General features: G+C 34.8%; 3 protein-coding genes across 3 annotated transcripts; 1 reads left to right on the plus strand and 2 right to left on the minus strand.

Moving 5' to 3' along the window:
• The first annotated feature begins 605 nt into the window (after window positions 1-605).
• LOC107909769 (BTB/POZ domain-containing protein POB1) lies at window positions 606-4101 on the plus strand. The gene is made up of 6 exons (XM_016837412.2): window positions 606-1192; window positions 1735-1860; window positions 1951-2072; window positions 2225-2288; window positions 2390-2669; window positions 3136-4101. Exons 1-6 carry the CDS (start codon window positions 940-942, stop codon window positions 3947-3949), a joined length of 1659 nt encoding a protein of 552 aa, XP_016692901.2. The 5' UTR covers window positions 606-939; the 3' UTR covers window positions 3950-4101.
• A 745-nt stretch (window positions 4102-4846) lies between these two features.
• On the minus strand, window positions 4847-7027 carry LOC107909770 (protein CURVATURE THYLAKOID 1A, chloroplastic). Its single transcript, XM_016837413.2, has 5 exons — window positions 6564-7027; window positions 5916-6004; window positions 5530-5637; window positions 5344-5415; window positions 4847-5066 (listed from the first exon to the last, which is right to left on the minus strand). The coding sequence occupies exons 1-5, from the start codon at window positions 6730-6732 to the stop codon at window positions 5001-5003; spliced, it is 504 nt and encodes a 167-aa protein (XP_016692902.2). The 5' UTR covers window positions 6733-7027; the 3' UTR covers window positions 4847-5000.
• A 4921-nt stretch (window positions 7028-11948) lies between these two features.
• On the minus strand, window positions 11949-14121 carry LOC107909771 (GDSL esterase/lipase At4g01130). The gene is made up of 5 exons (XM_016837414.2): window positions 13601-14121; window positions 13206-13424; window positions 12953-13110; window positions 12599-12869; window positions 11949-12484 (listed from the first exon to the last, which is right to left on the minus strand). The coding sequence occupies exons 1-5, from the start codon at window positions 13860-13862 to the stop codon at window positions 12216-12218; spliced, it is 1179 nt and encodes a 392-aa protein (XP_016692903.2). The 5' UTR covers window positions 13863-14121; the 3' UTR covers window positions 11949-12215.
• Between the last annotated feature and the right edge of the window lie 1529 nt (window positions 14122-15650).

Below are 15650 nucleotides of genomic sequence, written 5' to 3' on the forward strand. Positions count from 1 at the left end.
AATATCTATAATATTTAAAATAATTTATTTTGATTTATTCTTAGTATAAATCTATATATTGTATATCAGTGGAAAGTATCTGTTCAAACTGTACATTTTTAATGTTAGCTTATTTTTTACCTTATTTTGAATACTGAGATAAAAATTGCCATTATATTCAGCATTAAGATGTATTTTCTTAATGTAATATAAAATTGCAATTTTTTAGTATGAAAAATCAGTGGAAATTGGCTGTTCACACTGTACTGTATTTTTTATGTTTGCTTATTTCTTACTTTATTTGGAATATTCAAATAAAATTTTCTATTATATTCAGCATTTAATGTATTTTTTATCGAATATAAATTAATAGCCTGAAAATGGGTGGAATTTTGATTGTGTAGATTGTAATGGCACGTGGCATTGTAGTATGCTGCCAAATGTTGTATAACCAATTATGCCATGTAACTAAAATTTTCTATTTTGTAAAAAAACCTAGCTATAAATATATATTTATTTATTTAAAAAATTAAGAAAAAAAAGTTATTATTTCTCAAAATATGATTTACATAAAAATGTTGTTTAAATATAAAATCTATATATTTTCACCCAAATGGATTCAGCCTTCTAATTTTACTGAATGTGTTGGTAAAACAACCGCTTACGCATATCAGAAAAGTGCGAAAATACCAAAAAACCAAAGAAATGAAACAGAAAAACGAGAAAGCTCAAACAGATTCTTATTACAAAAAGGCAGCAAATGCAAAGTTTTCTTCAGTTTAATTATGCGTATTTGCAATTGCCGTGCCTAAGCCCTAAGCCTAAACTAAACCCACCTCCTCCCTCCTCCCTCCTCCGTTTAGTTTAGGAAAAGAACTCTACTTCATAATTTCTAGGGTTTCGTTTCTTTGCTATCTCATTTCCTCGGCTTTTTTTGGTTTTAGGCGGGGATTGGAATCAATGAGAGATCAATTGAATTCGGATCTGTTTGACCCGAGAACTGAGATGGTCCCAGATTTTTCGCGTGGGGCGTCTAGCTCCGATGGTGATTTCGGTTTCGCTTTCAACGATAGTAATTTCTCTGACAGACTTCTTCGGATTGAGATTATGGGCGGGCCCCCTCAGTGCCGCCCCGATGGAGAGGGTTGCACCAGCATCGCCGATTGGGCTCGCCACCGCAAAAGGCGTCGAGAGGATATCAAGAAGGAAACCGGTTTGTTTGTGAAACACTTTTTTCTCATTTCTCCTTTTTTTTCTTATAACTCTCTCATATCTTCTGTTTGGTTAGCTGAGAAAATCAAAGAAAATTTTAAATTTCAAACCTACTAATTTTCAATTTCTAAAATCGGTTCTCTGTGGACTTCTGTTAAAGTGAACAAATTCATAATCAAGTTATTAAATTTACTTGTTTAATATTTTATAAATAAAAGATTGCGCTGAATTGTTTTTGTCCTAAATTAAGTCCCCCCCCCCCTTCCGCGGCCTCTATCCATGCACGAAGACATTAAGAGCATAGAACTTAAAAGGGGTCAATGGGAGCCTGATACGATGTTGTTAGGGCGTAGATTTTAAAGAGTTGATATTTTCTCTCACTTTGACATATGAACATGTTAATAAGCTTTTGTGTTTGACTGACGTTCTTTTTTTTAACCCTGTGCTGTCTGTGAATCTTTGCGACTACATATGTCTTGTACAGGAACCTAGTCTATTCCGTAATGTGGCCTGGTTTCTAACGCTTTTGATTTTCTTTTCCAGTTTTGGATCTTAGTTTATGTCCTGAGGAGCAGATTTTAAATGACAACCAGCCTGATATGGACGATGGTGTAGGCTGTGAGAATCAAGACGAGGAGCCAGTGGCAATGGTTGAAGAAACACAATCAGGTTTTAATTTTGTTTAGACATCATACGATTTGGTTCATTTACTACCATTTTCCATGGTACACATTCTGATCTTTCCTGTATCTTTTGTAGGTGATGAGGATGCGAATAGCAATGAATCAAGCTGGAGCATGGATTGTTCTGCAGTTCTGAGAGTTAAAACATTGCATATCAGTTCTCCCATTTTAGCAGCAAAAAGTCCCTTCTTCTACAAGGTAAGAGATTGTTTTTCTTTAAAAGTTTTTCATGAGAAAATACTAAAAGAGACATCATGTTTCTGGAATTGAAATATAGTTTGCAAGAATGTTTGTCGCCTCTCTTCTTATTGATAATTAGTTTCTTTTAATTGTTTATTGACAAATTGTAGCTTTTCTCAAATGGGATGAGGGAGTCGGAGCAACGGCATGTAACCTTAAGAATCAATGCCTCTGGTATGCATAAACTTCAATATATGGTTCTTGGCTATGTTACTTATTCAAACAAGTGTCAGCGGGCTAAGTTAAATGACAACTTCTACGGTATTGATATACAGAGGAAGCTGCTCTCATGGAGCTTTTGAATTTTATGTATAGCAACAACTTATCTGTCACCACAGCTCCTGAATTGCTTGATGTGCTGATGGCTGCTGACAAATTTGAGGTTGCCTCTTGTATGAGATACTGCAGCCGGCTATTGCGCAATTTGCCTATGACACCAGAGTCAGCTTTGCTTTATTTGGATCTTCCCTCAAGTGTGTTAATGGCTGAAGCTGTCCAACCATTGACTGATGCTGCAAAGCAGTATCTCGCTGCCCGTTACAAAGACATTACCAAGTAAGCTCTTCTTCAAGCTTCATCTCCCCCCACCTCCCTTTTCCTTTTGACATGACATTGATAGTTTTGTTAGTCTTGTGATGTGATTACGTACCTTATCTAGTTTGAACTGCCAGTGAGACAGAAATCTGAGATGTTTAATAAGTTTCAAGTCTCCATCTTTACATGTCCTAGAAGTATTCTTTTGAGCTCCTTGGATCCATATGTTCTGAAAAATTGCATTCTTAGCTTGGACAACTAGCTTTAATGTTCTTTTTCAAAAAGAAAAATTACAAAGATTTAATTGTGATAGTTTTGGGAAAACTTAAGGATGAGTTGAAAGCTAATGTTAATGACAGTAGAAGAACCAAGCTGCGAATTTAGTTGTCCTTTTTCTTTCTCTCCCTCTTCTTGTTTTGGGCATAGTCAAAGTAAAAATCATGCATATGTAGATGCTTATTTATGCTTTTGGAGCACATTTTACCAGGTACCAAGAAGAGGTATTGGCTTTGCCACTAGCTGGGATTGAGGCAATATTGTCCAGTGATGATCTGCAAATCGCATCTGAGGATGCTGTGTATGACTTCGTGTTAAAGTGGGCAAGGGCTCAGTACCCAAAACTGGAAGAGCGTAGGGAAGTGCTTGGTTCGCGCCTTGCTCGCTTTATTCGCTTCCCTTATATGACCTGCCGGAAGCTTAAGAAGGTGTTAACAAGTAACGATTTTGATCATGAGGTTTCATCGAAACTTGTGCTTGAGGCCCTTTTTTTCAAGGCTGAAGCTCCACATAGACAACGAAGTTTGGCTGCAGAGGAGTCTGCCAGCTTGAACCGTCGCTTTATTGAGCGAGCTTACAAGTATCGGCCTGTTAAGGTGGTGGAATTTGAACTTCCCCGTCAGCAATGTGTTGTATATCTGGACTTGAAGAGGGAGGAGTGTGCAAATTTATTCCCTTCTGGACGAGTTTATTCTCAGGCATTCCACCTGGGTGGACAAGGTTTCTTCCTTTCAGCCCATTGCAACATGGACCAGCAGAGCTCTTTCCATTGCTTCGGGTTGTTTTTAGGAATGCAGGAAAAGGGTTCTGTTAGTTTTGCAGTGGACTATGAATTTGCAGCAAGGTCAAAGCCAACAGAGGAGTTCGTCAGCAAATACAAAGGCAACTACACATTCACCGGCGGCAAGGCTGTTGGCTACCGGAATTTATTCGCTATACCGTGGACTTCTTTCATGGCTGAAGACAGTCTTTACTTCATAAATGGTATACTCCATCTTCGGGCTGAGTTAACCATCAGGCACTAACCAACTCCTGTTTGATCCATCGAATTTCTGCTTTCTAACTCCCCTTTTGTTGTTGCTCTGCTCAGATAATGAGCCAAAGGGAATGTAAAAGTAAATGGATAAACTTTTGTTTTTGTTTCTTCAAGGATCGTGTTGATGGGTTTGTTTGGCTATGGAGGTGGATTAACGTCTATATTAACTTATTTTATCTGTATTTAAGCAACTACTAAGATAATTTTTATTTGTGTTGGAAGCCGTTACCTCAGTATTGCGGTGGTCTCTGTTATCAAAAGGTTTTGTTAGATGGTCTGAATCGCGATGTGACACCTTTGTAAGCCTTGACTCGGGGGTTATCAATATGACAAGGCTGATGGGGCTCGGGAGCGAAATCCGTAAGAAAGCAAAGTTGAATGAGAATGAAGGGGAAGACGATGGCACTGCCAATAATTATATTGATTTTGAGGATGTAGATAAGCTCTAAAAAGTTTTCTTTTTCCCTTTCATATGGTTAGGCACATTCTAATATTTAACAAGTTTTAGCTTTAACAATGCGTGTTATTGTTTTCTCCAAGAGTTGTACCTTTAGCCGTAGGGAAAGTAGAGATCTTCATGCTGTTGGACTCCATATATGTATGGGAAAAAGAGTCATGATTCCACCTTCCTTGGAGAAAACTGTTCAACTTAAGTTCAGGCAGACCCGCAGATTTACAGAGAGATATCAAGAAAGCTTATGCACGCTCGAATTTGTTACTTATTATCTGTGCGGCTTGAATTTGATTCATAGGCATTGTGCTAAGGGAATAAGTAAATATATCAGATTCAATATACATTTGAATGGAAGAAACGGGTTACTTTCTCCACATTAACATGATATATATACATATGTATAAGATGGAAGCTACAGTCGTACATAGCAAATTGACAAGTATCATCTCATTAACAGGCCAAATAAAACAATATTTCATGCACAGCAATCCTACAATTACAGGATATTGATGTGTCTTTTACAGGTTACAAAAAAGGAGCAAAAAGATAATGATAGCAAATAAGTGAACATGACATTCTTGGGCATCTATTCAGTTCCAGTAATCTTATTCTTCAGTGCCTCGATATCCGTGGCTAGTTCTTTCCTGCTTGACTGAGGAAATTAGGATGTTGTTAGCACATGGTTTTTAGTAATTATATGCATGTCTCAAACATAAGCCAATTTTTAATATTTAAAGGTCTCGTGTGTAACTCTTAAATATTTGGTTCAAATACATCATTATCTCTTCATGCACATGTAAATCTCCCCAGAGTTCTTGCTTAGAATGCCAATTTAGCACTTTGCTAGTATTTGAATGATGATTAACGCAGGATGGCTGACCCAAAAAGAACAAGATTATCAGGTACTAAGATTCATTAGTGAATCTTACCTTGAAGAGAAGGTATCTGTAGATAAACCATCCTGTGTATCCAACTCCTACCAACTCCATTATCTTCGGAAGCTGGTTATCACAGAAAATTGTTTCAGATTGGATGAGTAGCCTAATCGAAAGAGAAGACAGGTTGCAGCAAATTCATGGCTGAGTAGTGAAGTGTAGTGTTAAGAGTTCATTTACCAAAGGGACCGAGTTAATGGCACCAATAAGAATGGATGATAGCCAAACAGCAACTAATGCCCCACCACCGTAAAGAACAACTGTGGTCTTGTCCTCAACTTTATCCCACTAGTAAACATTGGAAAGAAGCCAAGTCAGTTCAGCCTAAGAAACTTTTAAAGCAAGAAACCATTTTATTTCTTTAACAAACGTGGCCATAGACTGGGGTTGAGGCTATTGAAGGGGTTACAGATATTGGAATCCGAATCTTAGATGTATAAGATGCAATCATTTAAGGGTGTTGCATGAACCAGTTGGATTAAACACTTGATTCCAAAAATTGATTATTTAGAAGATATAAAGACTGGAATTGTTAGTAGTACAGTAATAAGGCCATGTTCTCTCACCTTTTCCTTCAAGTCAGCGAAAAGGTCACCAGCATCAACAGAGGTCTCTTCTGAGGCTTTTGTCTGCAGTAGAGAAAACCTCTTGGATTCTGTTTTTGAAATAAAAAAGTGGACAGGGATTAAAATAATAAGCCAAGGCATACATAACCCAGAGACTTTTATGAAATGCACAGAATCTCAGCATATAAAAGAAAAAAAGAAAGAAAGACTGCGACAACCCAAACGAAAACAATTTGTTGGGCTTATTTATGCTGAATGCATTAGGAAGAAAGAACAATTAAAACATTTTATCTAAAGTTCTCTCCATAAGCAATTACTGAATATGCATTTTACATGGCTCCCTCCAAGTTTAAAAGTGAAAAAGGAAAGAAAAGAAACGAGATTTTTTTGAAACTTGTACTCAAATTCTATCCCAATCTTTGCTCTATTTCATATATTGAAATTTCAACTCCAATTTCAATGCCAGGAGACGTAAAAACAAATAAAGTAGTTGGCCTCACCCACTGCATCACCGTGTTAAATTGGGATAGCATATCCATTTCAAATATGGGTAGAAGAGCACAAGAGAAAGTCAACTCATAAGTATTGAAATGAATGCACATTATGCAAGTGAAGTGAGTGGTAAAAGGGAATCTAATAGCAGATTACCTGGGATTAGCTTAACGGAAGAGGAAAAGGACAAGGAAGCGGTCGAAACGCGAGGAGGGAGAGGCGGCAAGGCACTGCAGCGGGTAGTTCCAACGGAGGCTGCCGGAAAACGAGGAATCAAAACGGCGGTGGCCACCATGGAGGATGAAGAGGATGCAGCTGTCGCCATTTTTAAATGAATTTTCGCAGTTTCTGATATGTGGCCGCTCCAAACGCAACAAATCCTATACTTTAGCGGCCCTGTTTTACAATTTATTGAGGCTCTCTTCAAAGATTCTTTTTTCTTTTTCTTTTTTTTGTTTTACAAATTAATTTTGAAATTGGGAAAAAGAAAAGGACTGGAGTTTGCCAACTTAGAAACAGTGATTAAGGAGAAGGACACGTGGATAAGATTAGGATTATGAGTGGTTGGTTCTCTATCTGCAAATCTACGCTGGAGGTCTCTCTCTTCACTCATTTCTGCTTTCTTTCTTTCTTTTTTAAATAAAAAAAAAAGAAGCCAAAAATCAGACGAACTCCCACATGCTGATGCTGTCTTGTTTCGTCATTTCGCTTTTCTCTGTTGCCCCAAAATTGTATTTTACTTTTGTTACTTGTTTCCTTTTCGTATGTATATTTTTAAATTTTCATATATTATTGGTATATATATACCTACTTGACTGTTTATACCTATTTAGTATTAAATTTTTTTTAACCTAATCGATGCCTAAATTTAAAAATCATAAGTTAATCTGGTACTTCCTTTGAATAATTGATTAACATATTTAAAATACATTGATATGACACTTATATGGCATTAACAACGAAATGTGTCAACTGCACATTTTGACTTATTTATTTATTTGTCACGTGTTAAAATGTAATATTATCACATGTCATTTTTATATTAGTTGTAACATCCCAAAATAGGGGCTAAACGGAACAGTGGTTGCGAAACCACAAATTCGAGGTAGAAAATTTTATTTTATTATTATTTTGAGGTTCATGATATGATTGCATGATTGTGTGAAAATTTCGTGATGAAATTCTATGCATAAAGTGCTTAAGTTGAGATTAGGGACTAAATCGAATAATTTACAAAACTTGCATTCTAGAAGTTTTTAGTATGAAATTTCTTTGGAATATTAATGAGGAGGCCTTAAATAGCAATTTGACCAATTTCTAAGTCTATGGACAAAAATTGGACATGGATGAAATTTTTGGAAAGTTTAGTAGTAAGGGCATTTTGGTCATTTAGTTATTAAAATGAATTAAAAACAAAATTAAAAGCCAATTTTTGTCCATCTTCTTCATTAGGCCGAAATTTCAAGGGTTCTCCATAGCTAGGGTTTGTTTCAAGCTTTCAAGCTCCATAGTAAGTGATTCCAAGCCTCGTTTTTAATGATCTTTACGTTTTTTGAGTCCCGATAACTTGATTAAGCTTATTCTAGCAATAAGTCAAACTAGGGTTCATATTTGGAAAAATACCCATAGGTGAAATTTGTGTATTTTGGTGTTTTATGATAGAATATGAGGTTTTAAATTATGTTAGACAGCTTGTGTTACTCAGTTTTAAGTGAAAACGAGTAAAAGGGCTTAATCGGTAAAAATACCTAATAGTCATAAGTACATGTTAGAGCGTGAATTTGATGTTGTCATAGAAGGGAAAAATGATCAGCATGTCATAATACATAAGAAAATAGGATGAAGTTTAATTTACGAGCCTTGGGGCAAAAGTGCAAATATGTGAAAGTTTAGGGGCAAAAATGTAATTTTGCCAAAGTTTGGGTCAAGGACTGTTTTAATAAATGTGAGAATTAAATAAGCTAAATTTTTTATTATAGATCAAGAAGGACAAAATCCGGAGTTAGACCGGGGAAAGAAAAAGATAGTGGACTAAATCGATATAGTTGATCGTATTTTGTTTTGAGGTAAGTTTATGGTAAATAAATGCATTATTCTATTATTTTATGTTAATTTTGTTAATTTCCAGCATGTGTATATTTATTTTATGAAATTATTCAAAGAAGACTCAAGCATGAATTGATAGAGAAGTATTTTAGAAAGTCCCGGTTGAACCTTAGGAATGTGTAGGATACAAATGTCATGACATTAGGGTTTAAGGATACCGTGTAAGACCATGCTAAGGCATGGAAATTGGTAAGGTTTCTAAGGCAAGGAAATCATGTAAGACCATGTCAAGACATGGCATTGATAAGTTACTATAAGGCAAAGGTCCCATGTAAGACCATGTCAAGACATGGCAATGGTAAGTTTCAAAAGGATACCACGTAAGACCATGACAAGTCATGGCAATGGTAAGGTACCCGTGTATCCTTAGTATTCCAAGTGGTTCAACGGGAAAATTTAAAGAGAATATCAAGGTAAGGTAAGGTAAGACGAGTTATACTAAAAAGGTAAGACAAGTTCATGCTAGAAGAGTAAAGGTAAGTACATAATGTTCATGTATGCTTGATAAGGAAAAAGGTAAGTAAAATGTATTAATAAATTTGATTAAGTAAGTAAGTATTTAAGTAAGTGAGTAAGTGAAGAAGTTTAAAATATGTCTATGACAATTAATGAAGTTGCATTATGTAGTATCATGCCAAGTAGTAAGAAAGTTCTTATGAATGTTGTTATTTATTTGCATGCAAACTGACTAAGCTTAATGCTTACCCCCTTTATTTTCCTTCTTTTTATAGTTTTTTCAAGCTAACTCGGGGATCGTAAAGTACATTGGAGGTCCGGGCACACTATCACGAGGATTATTTTGGTATAGCTAGACGTTTCATTTTGAGTATGGCATGTATAGCATTGTAGCCATTTTGTGTGTATGATCTTATGATATGGCTAATGATTGGTATGTAAATGCTTGATAATGATTAGCTGTTGGAATGGCTAATCAAAGACATGTTTGGTGTTATGTATGCCTAAATGCTAGTTATTCCATGGAAATTATGAAAAAAATGTGAAATTAGCACAATCAGACAGTAGCATTGACGTGAATTTGAAAAATCACTAAAAATAGTAGAAATGGAATTAAATGATGAATAAGTTATGAAATCAAAGATTATTATGTCTATTTTCAAATGGAAGAAACAAAATAGGTAAATGAGATATATTTTATGAGATATTTAAATTTTTGTGAAACAGGGCCAGAGCGATTTCTGGATTCCCCTGTTCTGAATTTAAAAATTCATCATAAATTGTAAAAAAATAATTAGAAGTCATTCTTTATATGTACAGATTCCTTATTGAGTCTAGTTTTAAGAGAAACAAACTTCATAGTCATTGAAATTCTATACAGAGAGATATCTGATTTGTAATATACAGAGGTCAGAGCAGTCGAACCCTGAAACAGGGGAGACTTTAACTAATAAACTATACTAATTGGCTTGACCAAAAATTCTAGAAACAAATTTTAAATAGATATATGAGTCTAGTTTCAGGGAAAATTTACGGAATTGGATTTCGAGTTTCGGAACTCGAGATATGAATTTTTAAGCGACTGTGACGCAGATTGCTAGCTTGACTGGAAAATTTAAAAATAAATTGTTTGAGCTGTTTAAGTAATGAATTAAGTCGGTTAACACGTCGTGTTCGACTCCGGCGACGGTCTCGGGTATGGGGTGTTACATTAGTCAATAGTGCCACATCAACATTTTTTAACGATATTAATCAAGTACTTAAAAGAAGTACCAAATTGGCTTAAGGTTTTCATGTTTAGATTCTAATTAGGCTCAAGAAAAAAAATTTAAGTATCAAGTAGGTATAATTTGTCAAGTTTAAATAATTCCATATATATTAACCTGATATCATTCTACGTATATACATAAACAATATAATTTGACTAAAAGCTCAATAATTTTAGTGATTTTTATGTATACTATATATTTAAAAAAGTAGAACCCTAATATTTTACTAAAAAAAGTAGAACCCTATGTGTTGGCATGATAGTCAAAGGAGTTCAACATGCCAAGTGTGGTCTGGGTTCGAGTCATGCTAGTCGTGTTGCTATTAGGATTTTACCCTACTCTTGTAATTCACAAAAAAAAAAGAAGAAGAGTAAAACATGCAACATGTTATAACCCTGTCTGTATAAGGACACGTGGAAAGCTGGAAGGACACCTGAGTGACAAGCCAATCGACAACAAAATGAGAAATCATTCACAAGTCTTACTTTCTGGCACAACCATTTGGACAAGCGTAAGCCATTTGATACCCAGACTTTTAGGCTTTCGTTAGGAACGTGATGTCATTTGTCACCAAACACGATATGGGTTCAACTTCTATATACCATCAAGTCAGAATGAATGAGATGATTTGTCCCATTAGAGACATTTTCATCCCATTGAAGATATCCATTCCACACATTCCACAATGATGTCTAGATGGCAATTTCAACATGTTAACACCATCCCACACGAGACCCCGTAACACCATTTCACATGGCAAGCCCCTATATTCTTTTATATTTTTAGAATTTAGTCCCTTTTTATTTCAAAAAGTTTTGTCCATTTACTTTTTAAATTTAAAAAAGCAATTGTAATTTTTTTTTGTTAACTTTAGGTTTATTTTTTGTTACATGACTATTAAGTGAGTTGTTTTTTTATTTTAATTTCACAATATTATGCTAGCAAATTCAACAAAAAAATATAATAATGTTAATAATTCACCTTAAATTATAAATAAATTATAAAGTTTGAAAAGTAAATTGAATAAATTTAGCATATTTTAACCTAAATTTTAACATTATCCTTGAAATATTAACCTTAAAATTTTTTATTTCTTTTAATATTATCCTTGAAGTATTTTATAATTTTTAAAAAAATATCAAACATATTTTTTAACTTAAATTCAATTCTTAATATTATAGTTTATCAAATTGACACCAAATCAAATTTTAATAATATAAAAAAAATAGTATTAAATTGTTGATGTGGAATGGATTGATGGGTTTAAAGAAGCAGAAACTGTAGTAGCTGAGTGAGTCTAGCGTGGATGCATGGGATTAATTGTCTAATAATTAACCTACTTGATCTCTGTAAGGCGAATTTGTTGGTCCAGGAAGTTGACTGTACTACCATTGATCACTAGATAAGGTAAATGTTTAGATCTTGCAATTCAATTTGATTAATATTGGACCATAGCTTAGATTTTTTTATTTAGTATCACGTTAAAAAGATTTGTCTTAGTTTCAGGATTTAGCTAAGCATTTTTTTGATAATCCAACTAAACACTAACTTTTAATCAAATTAGTTAAGGAGTTGTTTTGGGTCAAGATGGAATTAGTGAAAAGTCTGTTTTATTTAATGAACTGCATTCGTTTGATTCCTCTGCTTCTATACATCTAATTGGTACGACCTTTTTGACTAACATATTTCTTTTACAAAGAGTCTCTCTTAATGAAGATTGAAAGAGCAACTCCTCTTGCTTATACTATCATCATCAACTTAGGCTAATGCTGCAATACTCATTAATGGATCATTATGTTCAATGAAGAAAAAGGCTTCAAACAAGCACGAAAGCTGCTATATTTTTACATTCACAAATTATGCTCTCAACAGGAATGAGAATCCGAAACTGGCCGTTGAAGTTCATTGGTTTTTTGATAATCCAAGTAAGCAGTTGAAGTTGATCATGATGATTATTCATGGACAGAGAGGACTACTGTCAACCTACAGGGTGTAGATAACAGAGCTTGTGAAGTGGAAATGGAGGATCAAAGTAAGAGCCATTAAGAATGGCTAATGTAGTAAGTTTGTTGGCAGCTTCAGTAGCATGTATCCCGTCCCAGCTAACATAGTTGTTGGGGTCTTTACATGCCGATGCTGTCACCTTGGTTCCATTCATCACCTTCGTATTCCCACAATAAACCTCTGGGTGAAAATTATAGTTGCCACCACCATATCCACAACAAGCTTTAGTACCATATCTAAGACCTGTTTCAGAAAAAAAAGACAAAGGGGTTCATCCAATGTATATATTGAACTAAAATACTATAAAACCGAACTTTGCAATGTGGAAATTCACTTTATTCGAAGAATGTAAATTACCATGGGATGTGGGATCCTGGAAAAGCTGCAAAAGTACAGCATGAGTGTCCACATATATTAAAGAAACATTGGAAAGTTCTCGTCTGGTTTGGCTTAGTGCCTCCTTTAACATGTTATTATAATCGACCACAGCCTTGTTGTAAGAGATAAGGCAACCAAATTTGTCCAAGTCCGAGGTTTCGTGAGGCAGCTGCACTAATAACGCTGGATAACAACCAACTGGTGCAAGATTTAGAACAAAAAATGTACGCCCCCCTAGACCAAATAGCTCCTGGAAAATCCAGCCACGAAATTCAATCCCAAATTAAAAATTTTGAGCTTGTAAAACTATCACTATCTTTCTCAGTTCCCTACCTTGACAGTGGCAGCAATTTGCGAAACCACTTGAGGAAGATATTGCTTCACTCCCTCGATACCAATGGCTTTCAAATTTGAAGTAAAATCATTCTGACCAATATAAAAGGTGTAGATTGATTTCCCAAAGATATCCGGTGAAGGCAGCTGCGTTGATCCTAACAGTGTTTAACACTTAACGATCTTTAGTAAAAGGAAATGTTGTCAACATTTTATTATCATTTGCGTAACGAGACATGTGGTGGTGTGGTACCTTTTGTATTCCCAGAATGATATTCAACAACTTTGGCCTTGAATTCCTTCATCTGATTAAGCTGAATGGCCAAAGAAAAAGGACTGATCCCAGTAACAAATAATGAAGTGTTAGGCAAAAGCACTGTGGAAGCCAGCGTTGCAAAGTTAACTCCATGCCTATAATCAGATACTATTGATTGCAAGTATGGGCTGATAAATGGCATTCCCAGTGCTTGTGCTGCAAATATTAGAAACAATCATTAAAAATAACTAGTTCTGTTAAAAGGAGCTAACATATCTGATTTCCCAGATCTTCACTCTCTCAGGGCAGAGGTTGAAATTTAGTAATGATGGCAAAATCAGAATCTAAAAGAATAAGATGATAAATAAATAGAAGCTTATCAGAGTTTATACCCAAGAAATCAAGTATAAGTCTGCCATCAGTAGCACGACCAGATGGTTTGTGGAAGAAGGTCATGCCAAAAGGTCCCGACTGAGCCGGGAAAGCAGCCCAAAAGCCGCCCGTATCAGAATTTGAGTCGCCAAAGTTGAAGATTGCTTTGAATTCACATTTGGAATCTTGGGTTAAACAAGTTGACAACATTGCCATCCCCACCGACAGTACCACCAACACATGCCTGAAATGAACAATGATTTTGGGTAAAGACAGCGGCATCTTTGATTGAAAGCGGAATTGGATTTGCTGTTTGGATAGTCGAGGTGTGTAGACAAGAGAGCTCACTGGCTGACTGAGCCTGACATTATATATATGAAAATATATAAAAAGTGAAAGTGAAAATTGAAATCCAAATGTGGAAGTGAACCTCTCTGACACGCACGCCCAACACAAAAATAAAGATAACAAAGCATCATTGAAAAAAGGCTCAATTTTGGGCGGCTCATCAGTGTGGGCGTAGCGGTTGCATAGCCGAAAGGCTTTTCCTTTTAGTTACAGGCGTGCTCCCCTTGTATGTCATGGTGGTCCACTGAGCCATGGACCATAACCCTGACCGGTTGCGAACCGTATAACTCCAGTCGGCATTACAATCCATCACCAAAAACATGTTTTAGACCATGTTTTTGTTTAGACTCGGCTCATATGTAAAATAAAACGTTTTATTCTTGTTACACATAATAAACACCTCATGCCTCATATTCCATGGTACGAAGAGCATCACTATAACACTATCAAAGACAATCTTTACATGAGATTCAATTTTCAAGTACATAAATCTTGTATTAAGATACATGCAAATCATGATTTAGGCCTAAATTTGAATTTTTATAAGAATGATTCTAAATCTTTCTTTTTCTAATAAATATCCTTCTTTCAAAAATAAAAGAATATAAAGGGAGACAATGCAAGATTAACCATAAACTATCACTTGCTAAAACATCATTTGAGACCTTTACCTTCAATGACTTTTTGTACTACACGATGTGAATTATTATCATAGTCTATCCAAATACCTTATATAACTTAATTGTTATAACAATTGGCATCACATAAGAGTACTTGAATGGAAAATTATGACTCAACCAACTTAAAATATCTTAGAAATATAAAAAAGCAAAGCCAACTATAAGTTGATGATCAACAATATTAAAATTAATATATTATGATTAATATGGATAGTGGATACGAAAATAATCGGTATGTGCAAGGAAGTATTAGTACTATTATGATCAACGACAACTTTGTTGCTGCTTTGAAAGCTTCTTGATGCACCGTTTGCCTTCGATTAGTTTTTGCCTTGTCGATATCGTTTCAATTTTTTACTGTTAGGTTGTCTCCTTCCTTGATTATTGCCTTGATGTTAGTTCAAAGTTGTTGAATTGATTGATTGTTTATGGTATTAAAACTTATTTGGATAAGTAGAATTAGATGTATTGAAATTTTAGGAAGGTTGGTTAGCATTTCCTGGCACATATCTTTTGTGTTCTTTTCTACTAACCTCTCAAAGAAATAAAAATTTTTAAGAAGGTTGGTAAAATGGAGTATCAAACTTAGGGAATTTGGATTGGAATTAAAGTTCAAGCATCGGTCGATTTTATAGTTGAATGCTTGAAGAGCCAGTCATAGTAAGTAAGAATGACAATGGAACGAAGCGAGGACATATATTATTAAATCTACCATCATTCCATAATTGACATGCTTTGTTCTACCACTCACTTCACTCCATTATTAATGTATAATCTTGAAAATCACTATTATTTACATGGATGTTGGATCCATCCATTCCAATCTACTCCACCCCGCTCTACTTCAATTTAATTTTTGCTATTTATCTTTAAAGTTTTTAATCATTTTAAAGTCAAGTGAAAATTTAAACATAATTCTTCACAAAAAATATTTAAACATAAAATATAAGATTTTTTTTTCTATATTACATTATAATATTTTTATTTTTTTAATAGTTTATATATACAAAGATTAAATGAGAATTTGATATAGTAAAGCAAG

Source organism: Gossypium hirsutum, chromosome A11 (genome assembly GCF_007990345.1).
Source record: "Gossypium hirsutum isolate 1008001.06 chromosome A11, Gossypium_hirsutum_v2.1, whole genome shotgun sequence".
NCBI classification, from domain to species: Eukaryota; Viridiplantae; Streptophyta; class Magnoliopsida; order Malvales; family Malvaceae; genus Gossypium; species Gossypium hirsutum.

Excerpts from the sequence above, each read along its gene's own strand:
- LOC107909769 (XM_016837412.2), top strand. The coding sequence starts at position 940 with ATGAGAGATCAATTGAATTCGGATCTGTTTGACCCGAGAACTGAGATG. Across the intron at positions 2,073-2,224 it reads AAAGTCCCTTCTTCTACAAG|CTTTTCTCAAATGGGATGAG; the intron begins GTAAGAGATTGT and ends GACAAATTGTAG. Across the intron at positions 2,670-3,135 it reads CGTTACAAAGACATTACCAA|GTACCAAGAAGAGGTATTGG; the intron begins GTAAGCTCTTCT and ends ACATTTTACCAG.
- LOC107909770 (XM_016837413.2), bottom strand. The coding sequence starts at position 6,732 with ATGGCGACAGCTGCATCCTCTTCATCCTCCATGGTGGCCACCGCCGTT. Across the intron at positions 5,638-5,915 it reads TCGCTGACTTGAAGGAAAAG|TGGGATAAAGTTGAGGACAA; the intron begins GTGAGAGAACAT and ends AATGTTTACTAG. Across the intron at positions 5,416-5,529 it reads CCATTAACTCGGTCCCTTTG|CTTCCGAAGATAATGGAGTT; the intron begins GTAAATGAACTC and ends TGTGATAACCAG.
- LOC107909771 (XM_016837414.2), bottom strand. The coding sequence starts at position 13,862 with ATGCCGCTGTCTTTACCCAAAATCATTGTTCATTTCAGGCATGTGTTG. Across the intron at positions 13,425-13,600 it reads ACTTATACTTGATTTCTTGG|CACAAGCACTGGGAATGCCA; the intron begins GTATAAACTCTG and ends TAATATTTGCAG. Across the intron at positions 12,485-12,598 it reads CCAGGATCCCACATCCCATG|GTCTTAGATATGGTACTAAA; the intron begins GTAATTTACATT and ends TTTCTGAAACAG.